Source organism: Rhinoderma darwinii, unplaced genomic scaffold, assembly GCF_050947455.1.
Source record: "Rhinoderma darwinii isolate aRhiDar2 unplaced genomic scaffold, aRhiDar2.hap1 Scaffold_3945, whole genome shotgun sequence".
NCBI lineage: Eukaryota > Metazoa > Chordata > Amphibia > Anura > Rhinodermatidae > Rhinoderma > Rhinoderma darwinii.
The window spans coordinates 56,960-70,989 of NW_027463559.1; the positions used below are offsets into that span (position 1 = coordinate 56,960).

At 40.3% G+C, this 14,030-nt stretch overlaps 1 protein-coding gene across 1 annotated transcript in view; it reads left to right on the forward strand.

Annotated features, from left to right (window-relative positions):
• Window positions 1–13,036, forward strand: part of LOC142708468 (1-phosphatidylinositol 4,5-bisphosphate phosphodiesterase beta-4-like) — a gene marked incomplete at its 3' end in the record, with an annotated part of 57,606 nt that extends 44,570 nt beyond the window's left edge. Inside the window, exons 10-15 of the mRNA XM_075848394.1 lie at window positions 4,372–4,480; window positions 4,993–5,203; window positions 7,107–7,200; window positions 11,093–11,172; window positions 12,759–12,843; window positions 12,977–13,036. Of these exons, the coding sequence (XP_075704509.1) occupies window positions 4,372–4,480; window positions 4,993–5,203; window positions 7,107–7,200; window positions 11,093–11,172; window positions 12,759–12,843; window positions 12,977–13,036 (639 nt within the window). The remainder of the gene's footprint in view (window positions 1–4,371; window positions 4,481–4,992; window positions 5,204–7,106; window positions 7,201–11,092; window positions 11,173–12,758; window positions 12,844–12,976) is intronic.
• Between the last annotated feature and the right edge of the window lie 994 nt (window positions 13,037–14,030).

Below are 14,030 nucleotides of genomic sequence, written 5' to 3' on the forward strand. Positions count from 1 at the left end.
AGAAAACGGCTCCAAAAACGTCCCAAGAAGTGTCCTGCACTTCTTTTGACGAGCCATCATATTACGCGCCGTATTTTGACAGCGACGCGTAAAATGACAGCTTGTCTGCACAGAACATCGTAAAACCCATTGCAAGCAATGGGCAGATGTTTGCCGACGTATTGGCGCCGTCTTTTCAGGCGTAATTCGAGGCGTAAAACGCCTCCATTACATCTGAAAAGAGGTCGTGTGCACATACCCTAACGAGCGGGATTGCGCTTATGCGTGATCCCGCTCGTTTAACTCTTTAGATGCTGTGGTCAATAGCGACCGCTGCATTTAAGGTGTTAGAAAGAGGGGGGCAACCCCTTCTGACATCCCATCGGCCCCCAGGTCTGCCAACTTTGTACTCCTATTAGGCCCTTAGGGCTTAATAGGAGGCTCTCAAAATCACATTAGGATTGCAATATGTAGTGCAAGAGATCCAACCATCGCTGGTTCAAGTCCCCCAGGGGGACTAATAACAAAGGTAAAAAAGAGTAAAATAGTTGTTTGTTTTTATGTAAAAAAAAAAAAATGTAAAGTTCAAAAAAAACATCTTTTCCCATTTTTCCCCTGAAGAATTGTAAAAAAAAAAAATTAACATAATTGCTATCACCACATCCATTAAAGTCTGATCTATTACAATATATCATTATTTAACCCGCACAGTGAACGCTAAAAAATTACGGAATCGCTGTTTTTTGGTCACCTCATCTCGCATTTAATAAAAATTGATCAAAAACTCACATGTACACTAAAATGGTAAAAACTACAGCTCATCTCGCAAAAAATAAGACCTCATACCACTCCATCGACGGAAAAATAAAAAAGTTATGGCTTTCAGAATGCGGCGACACAAAATAAATTTTATTTTTAACAATTCGTTTTTTCCTAGTAAAAGTAGTAAAATATACTTTAAAAAAATACAATAGAAATTTTGTGTCGTCGTAATCGGAGTGACCCAGAGAATAAAGTTAACATGTCATTTTAATTAAACGGTGAACGCCGTAAAAATGGATCCCAAAAAACAATGCAGGAATCAATGTTATTTTCCCATTCCACACCACAAATAATTTTTTGCCCATTTCCTAGTACATTATATGGTACAATACATGGTGCCTTGAAAAACTATATCTCGTCGCGCAAAAATCAAGCCCCCATACGGCTATATCGATGTAAAAATAAAAAAGTTATGGCTTTTGGAAGGTGGGAGGAAAAAAATATTTAAATCCAAAAAATGGCTGTGGCGGGAAGGGGTTAAGCAGCAGGAAAAAAAAAAACGGGTGATCTTACCCTTTAAAATGAGGCTCAGATCCAATAAATATCCGATTTACTAGCCATCAGCAGAATATAGGCACCATTCCTCAAATCCAGCCAGTAGCCAGTAGTTGACTACGGTATTGCTTCCGTCAAAACGACAGAAACCCTGCACAACTGAGACAAAGGGAAACCATTGGCATGAGATCCGTCACCATTGAAAACAATGGTGATGCAAAAGGAAACCTATGGTTTCCGTTTGTTTCAGTCAGGGTCCCGTTTTGACGGGCGAGCTCCGACGGAACATCAGAACGTGACCCTGCCGCAGATGTGAATGAAGCCTTAGATAGGCAACATTTCTGATAGCAATATTATCTCAGGAAACTGCCAATTATTAGGTAATTGTATTGTTAGCAGTGTTATTTGAATCTTATTCACTACAAGAAAGCAACCTGCTGTAGGGAACATTTGTCCAGTCCTATTAGATCAAATGAACAGATCCAGGACTGTCCCTCTATTAGCTATAGTGGGCCGCAGTTTCAGCAGCTGAGCCTGTGTCAATCAGCTGGGTGACAGGCAGCAAACTTTTGGGATGTTGTTCCAGGACAACCTCTTTGAATTTCCTGTATCTGACCTTTTGGCACCATCCACAAAGCAGAGGAGAAATTGCAGTTTGCATGGTGATATAGCATGTTGGGCCAAATGATAAGCTTTGCCACCTCAGGGAAAGGGGTAAAATAAAAATGGGGCTCCTCTTGGTACAGAGCCAAAATAACACACCTGCTTTTTCACAATTCACCTTTCAATAACAGGATCTTGGAGGTTGTTATCTTGTCTACCAATTTCCAATGGGACAGTGTTGTTCCTCTTTATTGTTCCTTCACATTTTCTCTGTTCAGGATTTATTCCTGATTTCGTATTTTAAAAAAACCTGCAGCATTTCAGCTTCTTTATATATCCCGGTCTCTTTTCTAAAAATAAAGCAGAAACGAGAAAAAATAAAAGAAGCATGCGTCCAAGCAATCCCTATAATAAGGACACATTGCCAAGACAAGTCTTGGATCATGATTATGGGATTCCTTCCAAAACCCAATTCATTTAGAAAACCTCAAGATTCCTGTCCGCAGATCAGATTTTCCAACTCCCAGTTAGGTAGTGAAAAAAAGCTTTTCCTTTTTTAGTTGTTGCTCTTTTGGACCTTCTTCACCTTACGATGTATAAACCTGGCACCATGCAGTTATTTGTAACCGCAGGCACATGATGATATTGAGAAATGAATAAATATTTAATAAGTAGTCAAAGTACTGATTTTGTGAATTGCATTTTGTTTCGGGAATATTCTGCCTTTTCATGCACTTGTTTTATACAGCTGTTTTACTGTAGTCATGTAAGGGAATAGGACAAGCTTTAATAGCCTATTTCAGGAGTCCCTAGACCGTAGTCATGGACGTAGCATGTTACTGATGATAGGTGAATATTTTAATTGTGTATTATTACATTTGTATCTGTCCTCTCACACTTCACAAAGTATAAAATGTGTAGGTAACATAACATAATGTCCATCCTGATCCTCCTGATTCATAAATAGAATTCCATTTTTGAAACATATAGCAGTAAGAGAGAGGCAGCAGGGAGTGTAAATGGACCGAACAGTGCAGCATAGACTTACGTACTGGTCAGGATCTTTACATACTTGCAGGACAACACAGTGTTGATAGAAGTGACGCAGGGGGACAACTCAGTAACCGCTATTTGCAGATATATAGTTGTTTTTGAGGGGAGAAATGCCATGAATATAAGGGCCTATTCACACGAACGTAATTCTCGTCCGTGTGCTCTGCGTTGAAACAACACACAGCACACGGTCCCATTGATTTCAATGGGGCTATTCACACATGTGTGAGTTCTCACGCAGCGAGAGTCCGTTGCGTGATACTCACCGCATGTCCTATATTGGTGCGTTTTCACACGCCTACGCGCCCATTGAAGCCAATGGGTGTGTGCACGTTTATGTGCGGTGCGTGATTTGCGCATCAATTCCGTTGAGAAAAAGGTAGTGCTTTGCGAGTGCGTGAAAAACACATGCCACTCGCAAAGCACACTGGTGCAATAATGCAACACAATAATGCAACAATGTAGCCTTGGGCTGGATTCACACGAGCGTGTTCAGTCCGTGATATACGGACCGTATGGCGGCAGTATTTCCCTGACCAAACACACTGCAGGGAGCCGGGCTCCTAGCATCATAGTTATCTATGACGCTAGGTGTCACTGCCTCGCTGCGGAAACCTGTCCCGTACTGAAAACATGATTCCAGTACAGGACAGTTTTCCCGCAGCGAGGCAGGGACTCCTAGCGTCATAGATAACTACGACACTTGGAGCCTGGCTCCCTGTAGTGTGTTCGGTCCGGGAAATACTGCCGCCATACAGTCCGTATATCACGCATCGAACACGCTCGTGTGAATCCCGCCATAGTCTCAATTTGTCTTATACATTAATCTGTATTTCAGCTGACAAATCCATGACATAAGTAAAACTCCAAGTAAAAGCTGAATTGCAGGATTTTCCCAGCTTGTGGTTGATGCCGGAATGCAGGGGTGTCATGATCTGCCCCATTCTATATATAAAGAAAGGCTTCTTCTGCTGGATGAGATCATATCTTGTATATTTGTTTAGTGGCGTGACTTGTAGTGAAGCCATGTTCCTTAGATCCTGGTTTAGGGTTCCTAATCTGTCATTTGTACAATAGGGATGCAGTAGCTGTGGGGGTTCCTCAAAAGGAAAACATTTCAGGGGTTCCCTCATGGTAAAAAATGTCTAAAATGTTAAAACGTTATATTAATAGATTTATTGGTGTTTTAAATAACCTTTATATTATATAACTGGCTTTTCCACTTTTTTTTTTATAAAAGTTTCATGATCACATTCTTAGCATTTCTTGCATGTTAAATTTAATTTGCCTTTATCTTTAAAATAATTATTCAAAAGAATCAACTTACCATTAGTTTACCACACTCTACAGGTATCAGCGCTGCAAAGAGCACGCACTAATAAACACATTGTTCATTTATGTTTATCCTTTTATATGTAGAGTCAAAGAGACCCTCGGCTCAATGAAATCTTGTTCCCATTCTTTGACACAAAGCGGGCCATGCAGATCATAGAGACGTATGAACCCGATGATGAGTTGAAGAGAAGAGGTAGGGCTGTCTGGACATTATCCGAGATGTAATTATTTTACTGATGCCCAAAGGCATAAATACTGTGGACCTTTCGCCCCGGCAGTGGGGACGCTTGATAGAACAATTTATACTCCATATGGGTTTCCTGATAACCTGCCCAGACTCATATAACTAAAGCTTCATTTATACTGAAAACATCTCATCTGGAAGAACGGAGATCACAACGTAATCTAGACCTACCAAATAGACCAGTAACAAAGCGTTTATTCAAAATGTGACTTAGTAATGACACTGTGACCTAGAAAATAAAGCCCAGGCCCTAAATCACTGTTTCTCGCAATGCGATTTAAATCTCAATTACTGTGACCTTTTCCTCTCCTTCTTGTCTAATATGAAATTAGGCTTCATGTAGCCGGATAGAAATAATCTCAGCTGAATAACGTGTCGCCATGCCCAATATGCTATGACAAAAACTTAGATTAAATAAAGACCAAGTTGGTTTTGTTAATTTATTTCTTTTGTATTTTCAGGTCACATATCAAGTGATGGATTTTGCAGATATTTGATGTCTGATGAGAACGCACCAGTCTTTTTAGACCGCTTGGAGTTGTACCTGGAGATGGAGCACCCACTTGCACACTACTTTATAAGCTCCTCCCACAATACATACCTTACCGGGAGACAGTTTGGAGGCAAATCTTCAGTAGAGATGTACAGACAGGTCCTTTTAGCTGGATGCAGGTTGATACATTTCTTGTATTTTTTTTTTTCATTACAAACGTTATTTGTTTAGCGTACCAGTACATGTTTTTTTTCATGCAGTCATGGTATGTCCCATTGAGTTTATTTCCAGGTAAGCTCAACAGTCTGATCATGTGCATATCCTGTTAAAGTATTAAGTACAGATGCACAGCAAAGAGTGCAGTGAATATTCAGAACTGTGACCCAAAGACCATACAAAACAATATTCCCATCAACCATTGTTCACTCTTAGGGCAATGTCTTAGGGTTTGGGGTACCGTCTTTGCAGGTCCAGTTCAATGAAATTCAAAAAGCAATAAATACAGGAGTGAGTCGTACCATGATTGCATTATAGATACTTGTGAGAAAAGTCTATAGAGGTTTTGCTAAATTTACTTGGATTAAGTAGAATCTATTGCTTACAATTTTGGAGCTCCAGGCTGCATGGCGATCTCCTAAAACAAGATAATCCAAGCAACGGATAGCATGATTGTGCTCAGACTTGATGTCTTGAGAGGTCTTCCACTCTGGAACCTATACATAACCTGGCCATACATATTAGATCTGAGTGGTATTACCAAGATCACTTTGATGGCTCAGTGTGTTCTAGACCTAAAATCCTAATTCTTTGTAAATACACTTATTTTTTAAAATCGTAACGTTCCTCACTTGTCACCCCCATTTCTATTCCACCCCTGTCTCTATTTACCTTCCTTTTCCACTGGACACGTCCTCCAGTAGTTCTTTGCTCGGCGGTCGAGGATGCGTAGTTCCTTCCCTATTCTCCTATTCAATCACTGTCTCCCTGTGTCTCCCTTCTTCGGCACCCTGGGCGAGCATGCGCAGAGAAGACTACCTGTGTCTCTCTGCCCTGCATTCAGTAAGCATCGCTCCGCTGTCACAGCCACAGCTGAGCATGTGCTAAGAACATCTACCAGAACCACCAATGGGAAGAAAATACTTACAATGTGAAAATCGTCTGACAAAATGTAGTGACCACGTTGAATTGCTGGTCACGTGGGGCGTTTATCAGTAACGCCCAGTTCACTGGGTCCATGCATAGAGTTCAACGCAGGAACCGGAGGCCAAAAGTATGGAAGGAAACAACAAGGTAAGTTTCTGAGGGCATGATTCTATATGTTTTATATACTTAAGAGAGTTCTGGAGAAACAGACAATTCTGGGACCAGCCTTATATAGTCGACCAACGTGGATGAGTGAAAAAAGGGTCAAGCATGTTGGATATCAACATCCCCAACCCTCCGGAGATAAGCCACTCGTCTGACAGCAGTCTAATGTGTATGGCCGGCTTTAGTCAACCACTGGCTCTAAATTGTGGACCTCTGTTTGTGGAAAAGTCATCATCCTCCTTTCATTCTTCTCCAGTCCAGTCTAGTGTTTTATTGGAAGATTGTAGCCACCTAACCAGTCATTCAAAGTTCTCCGGAACGTATCCAAAAGAAAGAGAGGCAGCTCAACAGCCTAAGTGCAAAATAAAAGTGTTTATTCACCCAGTGCAACAGGCGACGTTTCACTTTCTCGATAAAGGCATTAACAAACTTGATGTTGCCTTCATTGAAAAGGGAAAACATCGCCCGTTGCACTGGGTGAATAAACACCTTTATTTTGCACTTATGCTGGTGTGCTGCCTCTCTTTCTTTTGGATACGTTCCGGAGAACTTTGCACATGACTGTGTCTGGTGGGATTCATAGTCCAGATCCTTGAGGTTCAGCACCCATTATTCCTCTTGCTGTGCAGCTCCTACCTTGCTCTATTTGGACTGTGGCCACCTAACCAGTTATCACGTATCGTGTAGACTGTAGAGAAGACAATTATTTTTAAATGTAGAGATAACTTTTATATTAGTGTTATAGTTAAATATATATATTTTTTTTATATGAAGGTGTGTTGAACTGGATTGTTGGGATGGAAAAGGTGAAGATCAGGAGCCTATCATAACGCATGGGAAGGCTATGTGTACAGATATCCTCTTTAAGGTATATTACTGCTGCAAATGGGTCCATTTACCTACAGTACAAAATACATTTAGTTTTTAAGTCATTTACTTGTATATGATTGATACATCAAGGGTTAAAGAGGCTCGGTCACCAGATTTTGCAACCCCTATCTGCTATTGCAGCAGATAGGCGCTGCAATGTAGATTACAGTAACGTTTTTATTTTTAAAAAACGAGCATTTTTGGCCAAGTTATGACCATTTTTGTATTCATGCAAATGAGGCTTGCAAAAGTCCAAGTGGGCGTGTTTAAAGTAAAAGTCTAACTGGGCGTGTATTATGTGCGTACATCGGGGCGTTTTTACTACTTTTACTAGCTGGGCGTTCTGACGAGAAGTATCATCCACTTCTCTTCAGAACGCCCAGCTTCTGGCAGTGCAGACACACAGCGTGTTCTCGAGAGATCACGCTGTGATGTCACTCACAGGTCCTGCATCGTGTCGGACGAGCGAGGACACATCGGCACCAGAGGCTACAGTTGATTCTGCAGCAGCATCGGCGTTTGCAGGTAAGTCCATGTAGCTACTTACCTGCAAACGCTGATGCTGCTGCAGAATCAACTGTAGCCTCTGGTGCCGATGTGGCCGACACGATGCAGGACCTGGGGCAGGAAGTGAGTGACGTCACAGCGTGATCTCTCGAGAACACGCTGTGTCTGCACTGCCAGAAGCTGGGCGTTCTGAAGAGAAGTGGATGATGCTTCTCGTCAGAACGTCCAGCTAGTAAAAGTAGTAAAAACGCCCCGATGTACGCACATAATACACGCCCACTTGGACTTTTACTTTAAACACGCCCACTTGGACTTTTGCAAGCCTCATTTGCATAAATACAAAAATGGTCATAACTTGGCCAAAAATGTTCGTTTTTTAAAAATAAAAACGTTACTGTAATCTACATTGCAGCGCCTATCTGCTGCAATAGCAGATAGGGGTTGCAAAATCTGGTGACAGAGCCTCTTTAACAACATACTTGATTATTGAGCTCTGATTGGATCATCTTAAGCTGTGGTCTCCAATCTGTGGCTCTAAAACAGTTGCAGTACTAAAACTCCCAGCATGTCCTGACCGTCACAGCTTGACTCATTACGACTTGAATATCCATACTGTAAACTCAATACACCTAAATAGAAACTCATAATAAGAATTACAGATCAGTCAACAGCAGCTTGCTGGTGGTTTTAAAGTAGGCACACAATTTTATTCCTTAAACCACACAATAATAAGTGAAATCTGAAGAAACAGTAGTGAAGGTATATTAAAAAGTCAATATTGAGAGCTGGAACATTATATTAAAGGCTTTAGTTTGGCAGAACTGCTAAGAAACCATGAGTTTGGTCTCCCCAGGTAGCTAACACCTGATATTTTTATTTATCAACCTGAGCCAAATGGACTAAATGTTCACTGGGCGTAGCAAGTACAAACATGTTACAGGTTAAAATAATAGGAAATAGGGATGACTTTTAGCTGTATTTTGAGTGTTGGGAAATTGGTGCGAAGCTGTCATGCCAGCTTTACCCATCCTGACTTTGATTCTACATCAGTACATCAGTTGAGATAGAAATATAAGATCACTATGTGTGGACAGTTTTCACAGGTTCAAATGTAGGAAAGCAGAGATGTCATTTTCCCATCTCCCCATGATATCACAATGTTATCTGTAGTTTTCCATAAGGCCAAAAGTAAAAACTATAGCATTGTATTAAAATCTATGTAAACCTTTGAAAGGCCTTTTTAAAAAAAAAAAAAAATGTCAATTGGTGCAACTTTATAATTAGTTTTTCTTAAAAAATAGTTTTTACGTTTGGAGATACAGCTGCTCTGTATCCTGTATACAGAGCAGCTTTATCGTTTGCTAAATCCCATTACTGTGGCTCCACGGGTGGTGTCTGACATGCAGGATTGAGCTGTTATCCATCACATCTAAGTTCAGAGTGTCAGAGACACGCAGGAGTCGTTGACACTGAACCCGTCAGGTCCGCGGGACTGACGGATTCAGGTCTGTTAGCGAAGGATACAGCTGCTCTGTATAGAGAATACAGAGCAGCTGTACCTCAAAAAGTAAAAATCATTTTGAATAAAAACAAATTATAAATTTGCACCAAACACTCTGATTGACCTTTTAGTTTAATAAATTAAAAAAACAACTTTCAAAGGTGTACATAGCATTTAAAGCGACCCTCCGGTCTCAGGACAAAACTATAAATGTGATGGTGCATATTGAGTAATATTACCTCGTGCACTCCAGTTGCCCCCTACGGCGTGGATCTGGCCTCAAAATGGCCACAGCACTTCTCAGACTGAATCTAAGACACTCCCTCTGTTCACAGATTGGACAGAACTTCTCAGAGAACAGTGGGAGTGTCTCAGACTCGTAGTCTAAGAACTGCTGCAGCCAATTTGGGACAGCACAGAAGAGACTCTAAAACGGTGGCTCCACGGCAGAGGGGCACAACTGGAGGGCACCAGGTAATATTACTCCATATACCCCATCATATTTAATATGTTGACCGGGGGGTCACTTTAAGGAAACAGCCCACTATAGAAATAGCTCAATGACAGATTCAGCTCTGCTACATCTATATGTTGAGGCACATCTTACTTGTTTCTTTTAATGCAAACCTGTCAGCAACTTTATTTTGCCCTCCCCTAGTGCTGGATAAAGTAGTGATTTTGGATGCGGATTTGAGCGGACCGTCACTTATTTGAGAATGTTAGGGTATGTTCACACGTCTTAACAAATTACGTCTGAAATTACGGACCTGTTTTCAGGTGAAAACAGCTCCTGAATTTCAGACGTTTTTGCATGGACTCGCTTTTTTCGTGGCGTCCATTACGGACGTAATTGGAGTTGTTTTTCTATGGAGTCAATGAAAAACGGCTCCAAAAACGTCCAAAGAATTGACATGCACTTCCTTGATGCGGGCGTCTTTTTACGCACCGTCTTTTGACAGCGACGCGTAAAATTACACTTCGTCTGAACAGAACATCGTAGAACCCATTGCAAGCAATGGGCAGATGTTTGCAGGCGTAATGGAGCCGTCTTTTCAGGCGTAAATCGAGGCGTAAAACGCCCGAATTACGTCTGAAAATAGGCCGTGTGAACAAACCCTTACTGGATTGTTGACAACCTACGTTTTAAACATTACAGCATGATGCGAGCGCTGTAAGGAATGTATTTATAAGCAGCCATTTCCCCAGGTTCCCCTTATATCTTACTAATAATACCTCATTTTCACATGTATCGATCAATAATACGGTGCTCCTAGGAGTTTATGTGCCCATACTGTACCTCTGTGGCCCTACTGTTTAATACGGAGACAAGAAATGGTATATTGTATCACATGCCGTATTGTGGAGGTATTCTCCCCTAGTACTGTTTCTTCTAGAGGAGAATACACCGGGAAATACATAGCCTGTGGCTCTGTAATATGGATTCATAGGAGCTCCAAGCACTGTCCTACATGGTCCACGCAAATGACTTTGCTGTTTGCATGAGACTTTTTTTGCAGAAGAAAGTTATTGATTTGGATTTATGACTGTGGATGTCTATCTAAAGCCACCAGATGTCCATGTAAAGCCAAAACATCTATGATAATGTGATTCAGAGTCATTTTCAATCCTAATCTTAATGTCAGCATATAAATCAATATGTCCCTAATTATTACATTCCCCCCTTGTCTGTTTTTAAAATTGACATTGGTCCTGCTAGTTTAATATCATTTTATTACACGCCATATCATTTTATTGTGTCTTTGTCACTGGATTTGTGCTCCGGTAATGTAACAGAAACTGCCCGATAGCATAATAACATTGTACAATCATTCTGCCATTAAAGACTCATTACAAATCCTCATTCTCTGGTCATTGTTTTAAGGATGTAATACAAGCCATCAAGGAGACTGCGTTTGTCACATCAGAATATCCCGTGATCCTGTCATTTGAGAATCATTGCAGGTATTCTGCTTATTTTTCGTTGATAATTGTGTGTATTTGTTACGTGTTTGTGAAACTTATTATTTTATTTCCTAAGAAAAGTCTGCAGTTAGATTGGGTCTCATAGAGTTTGAGATGCAGTTTTTAATGCAATCTCTTGAGCCAAAGTCAAGAATGGAATCAAAAGGAATGGGAAGTATAAAGTGCAAAGATGTTGGATCCACTCCTGGCTTTGGCTAAAAAAAAAACCTGCATTAAAAACTGCACCTCAAACTTCATGTGTTGTTCCAGCCTTTGGCCTCATTCACACATTGCAGATTTCATCGGTATTTTGCATTAGTGTTTTGAAGTCAAAATCAGGAGTGGATGCAATGAAAAGAAGTATAAATCTTTCCATTATATTTCCCGTGTGTTTAGGATCCACTTCTGGTTTGGTCTTCAAATCACTGATCAAATCTGCAATGTGTAAATGAGGCCTAAAAAGTGTTGGTGTTGCTCGAGAACTGTAATCTCATTAAACACCATGAACTAAATATATCTATAATTTATCTAAGAATTTTTTTCCCTTCCAAAATCAACTCCCTTTTCCATTTTATTTTTTATTTTTTTGGTGCAACATAATGGGCAAATGCATTTTTCAATCAAACTAAGTAAATCCATAAATTCCTCATGAAATACTTTTCTCATAAAAAAAATAATAAAGAAAATAGACCCTAAGGCCAGTTTCACACGAGCACAATATGGGCGCATTTCTTCCCCTTTATTACAGCCGCAAATCCTGGCCTGACCACAGGATAATATGAGGCTATCATTAATTCGGACCATTAGAACCGCGGTCGGCCTGGGATCTGCAGCCGTAATAGAAACGCAAAGATCCGCCCCTAAACTGACATGGTCTAAGGGCACGGCCAGACGTGGCGGAATTGCAGTGGAATTCTCCAGCGGCCGTTTTTTACATTTGTTTCAATACATTTTGAGGCAAGTTAGTTCAGACGTTGCGGAAAACTCTGCTGCGGACCATAGGCTGCGGTGCAGAATTTTCCCTCCGTAGCATGCACTGACTGTTGCGGAGAAGAAGCGGAATTTCACTGCGTATTTCAGCCTTTGCAATGCAAGGACTGAAATCTGTGGCAAGTCCGCTGTGATATCTGCAACGTCTGAATTACCTGTCAAATATGCAAATGTTGGTGCAGATTCATTGCGTAAATGCCCCAAATCTGCACCAACATTTGCAGCGGAAAAACTCCAACACGTGTGAACGTGCCCTATAAAGAAGCAAAAACTGCATCTCTGCAGATTTTTATTAGTTTAAAAATAGGGTGAACTCATAAACCTGGGTATTTTTTGGCTCTGTTTTTTTTTTTGGTCACTGTGATTTAGTAAAACCAACCATAGTCCTAATCTACCGCCATTTGCTCTCCCAACAAATATAAAAATGAAAAAAAAAAGCCTTGCTTAGCAGAATGCAATTTTAAAATGTTCTTACGATTTAATGCAGTTTTTTTTTAGACTGGCGTTTATTGACCCTGTGATGCTGACTTGTAAGCATTATGTCATATTTCTTCTATCAGTAACGGCTGTGATACATGTTGAAACTTATATTTTAGTAAATATCAACAGTACAAGATGTCCAAATACTGTGAAGAAATATTTGGGGATCTCCTCCTGAAGCAACCCCTGGAATCCTATCCGGTATGTCATCTACAGTTCCATTTTTAACATGTTTGTCGTGGTAAAGAGTTGTCTTTTTTTTTCTTGCACTGTCGTTCACTTCATTGTAGAACTTGCAGAGTATGAAGCTGAGAAATATCATTCATTCCCACAGGAATATGTCACTGCATTCAACAAGCAAGGCAAAGGAAAGCATGCTCAGCTCACTCATGAAGTAAAAACCTTGAGCTTTACTGCCACCTTCTGACACAGAAATTATTATTGAAGACATAAATAGGAATGAAATGTCTTTGACGTGTCAGATTATACTGATGCATGCTGTTAAATAATTTTGTGTATTTTAAATTGTGTCATATGAGCCTTTTTACTCGGGATGCTGGGTCAAGTCCATAAGACTAAAGGCATGATTCACGCTTTAATGGTTAAATATACGGATCATAAAACATCCATAGCCTTCCAATCCTGCCCTTAGTCTTCGAATATAGATTGTGCACAAACTACACGCTGTGACTTGTTGTTGCACAGACACGTTTTTGTGGAAATTATGAGGCTTATGTGAAACATGATGCAAATAGATATGTTCTAGCGTCTCTGTCATATGTAGTCATATCAATAATAATACAAAAAAAAAATAAGTCTATTAGTTCCATTGCAATCCATCATAACATTTCACATGATGGATTTAATAAAAGTTTGCTCTTCTTATCAAAGCAAATATGTACATCAATTATAGTGAATATTTTAAAACCAACCTGCAATGAATGCCATGCTATGGAGAAACAGATTATTTCAACAGACTATGCACATATTAACCATGTATAGAATCCAGAAGACCATTTTCATCTATGACATTATAATGTCATTATAGGTGGGGTTGATGCTTTACCAGGAACGTACGGTAACTAGAATTCATAGGGCCCCATAGCAAAATGAGATGGCTCCTCACCTCCTAGTGGCAGGAAACTGAAACAGCATAAGTAGCAATAATCAAAGGTATAAATAATAGCGCCATATATCAGAGAGCCGGCATAGTAGTGCTAGATAGCAGAAAGTCACCTACTTGTTATTCCCACAAAAAGGCAGGGGCAGATATATCATTGGTGCAACCTGTGCAGCTCCCAAGGGGCCCAATAGGTAAGAGGCCTACTGTCACCTTATAGCATCCTTCTTCTGTCTGTTAGTTTGCATATAAATGCCGAGTCAATTAA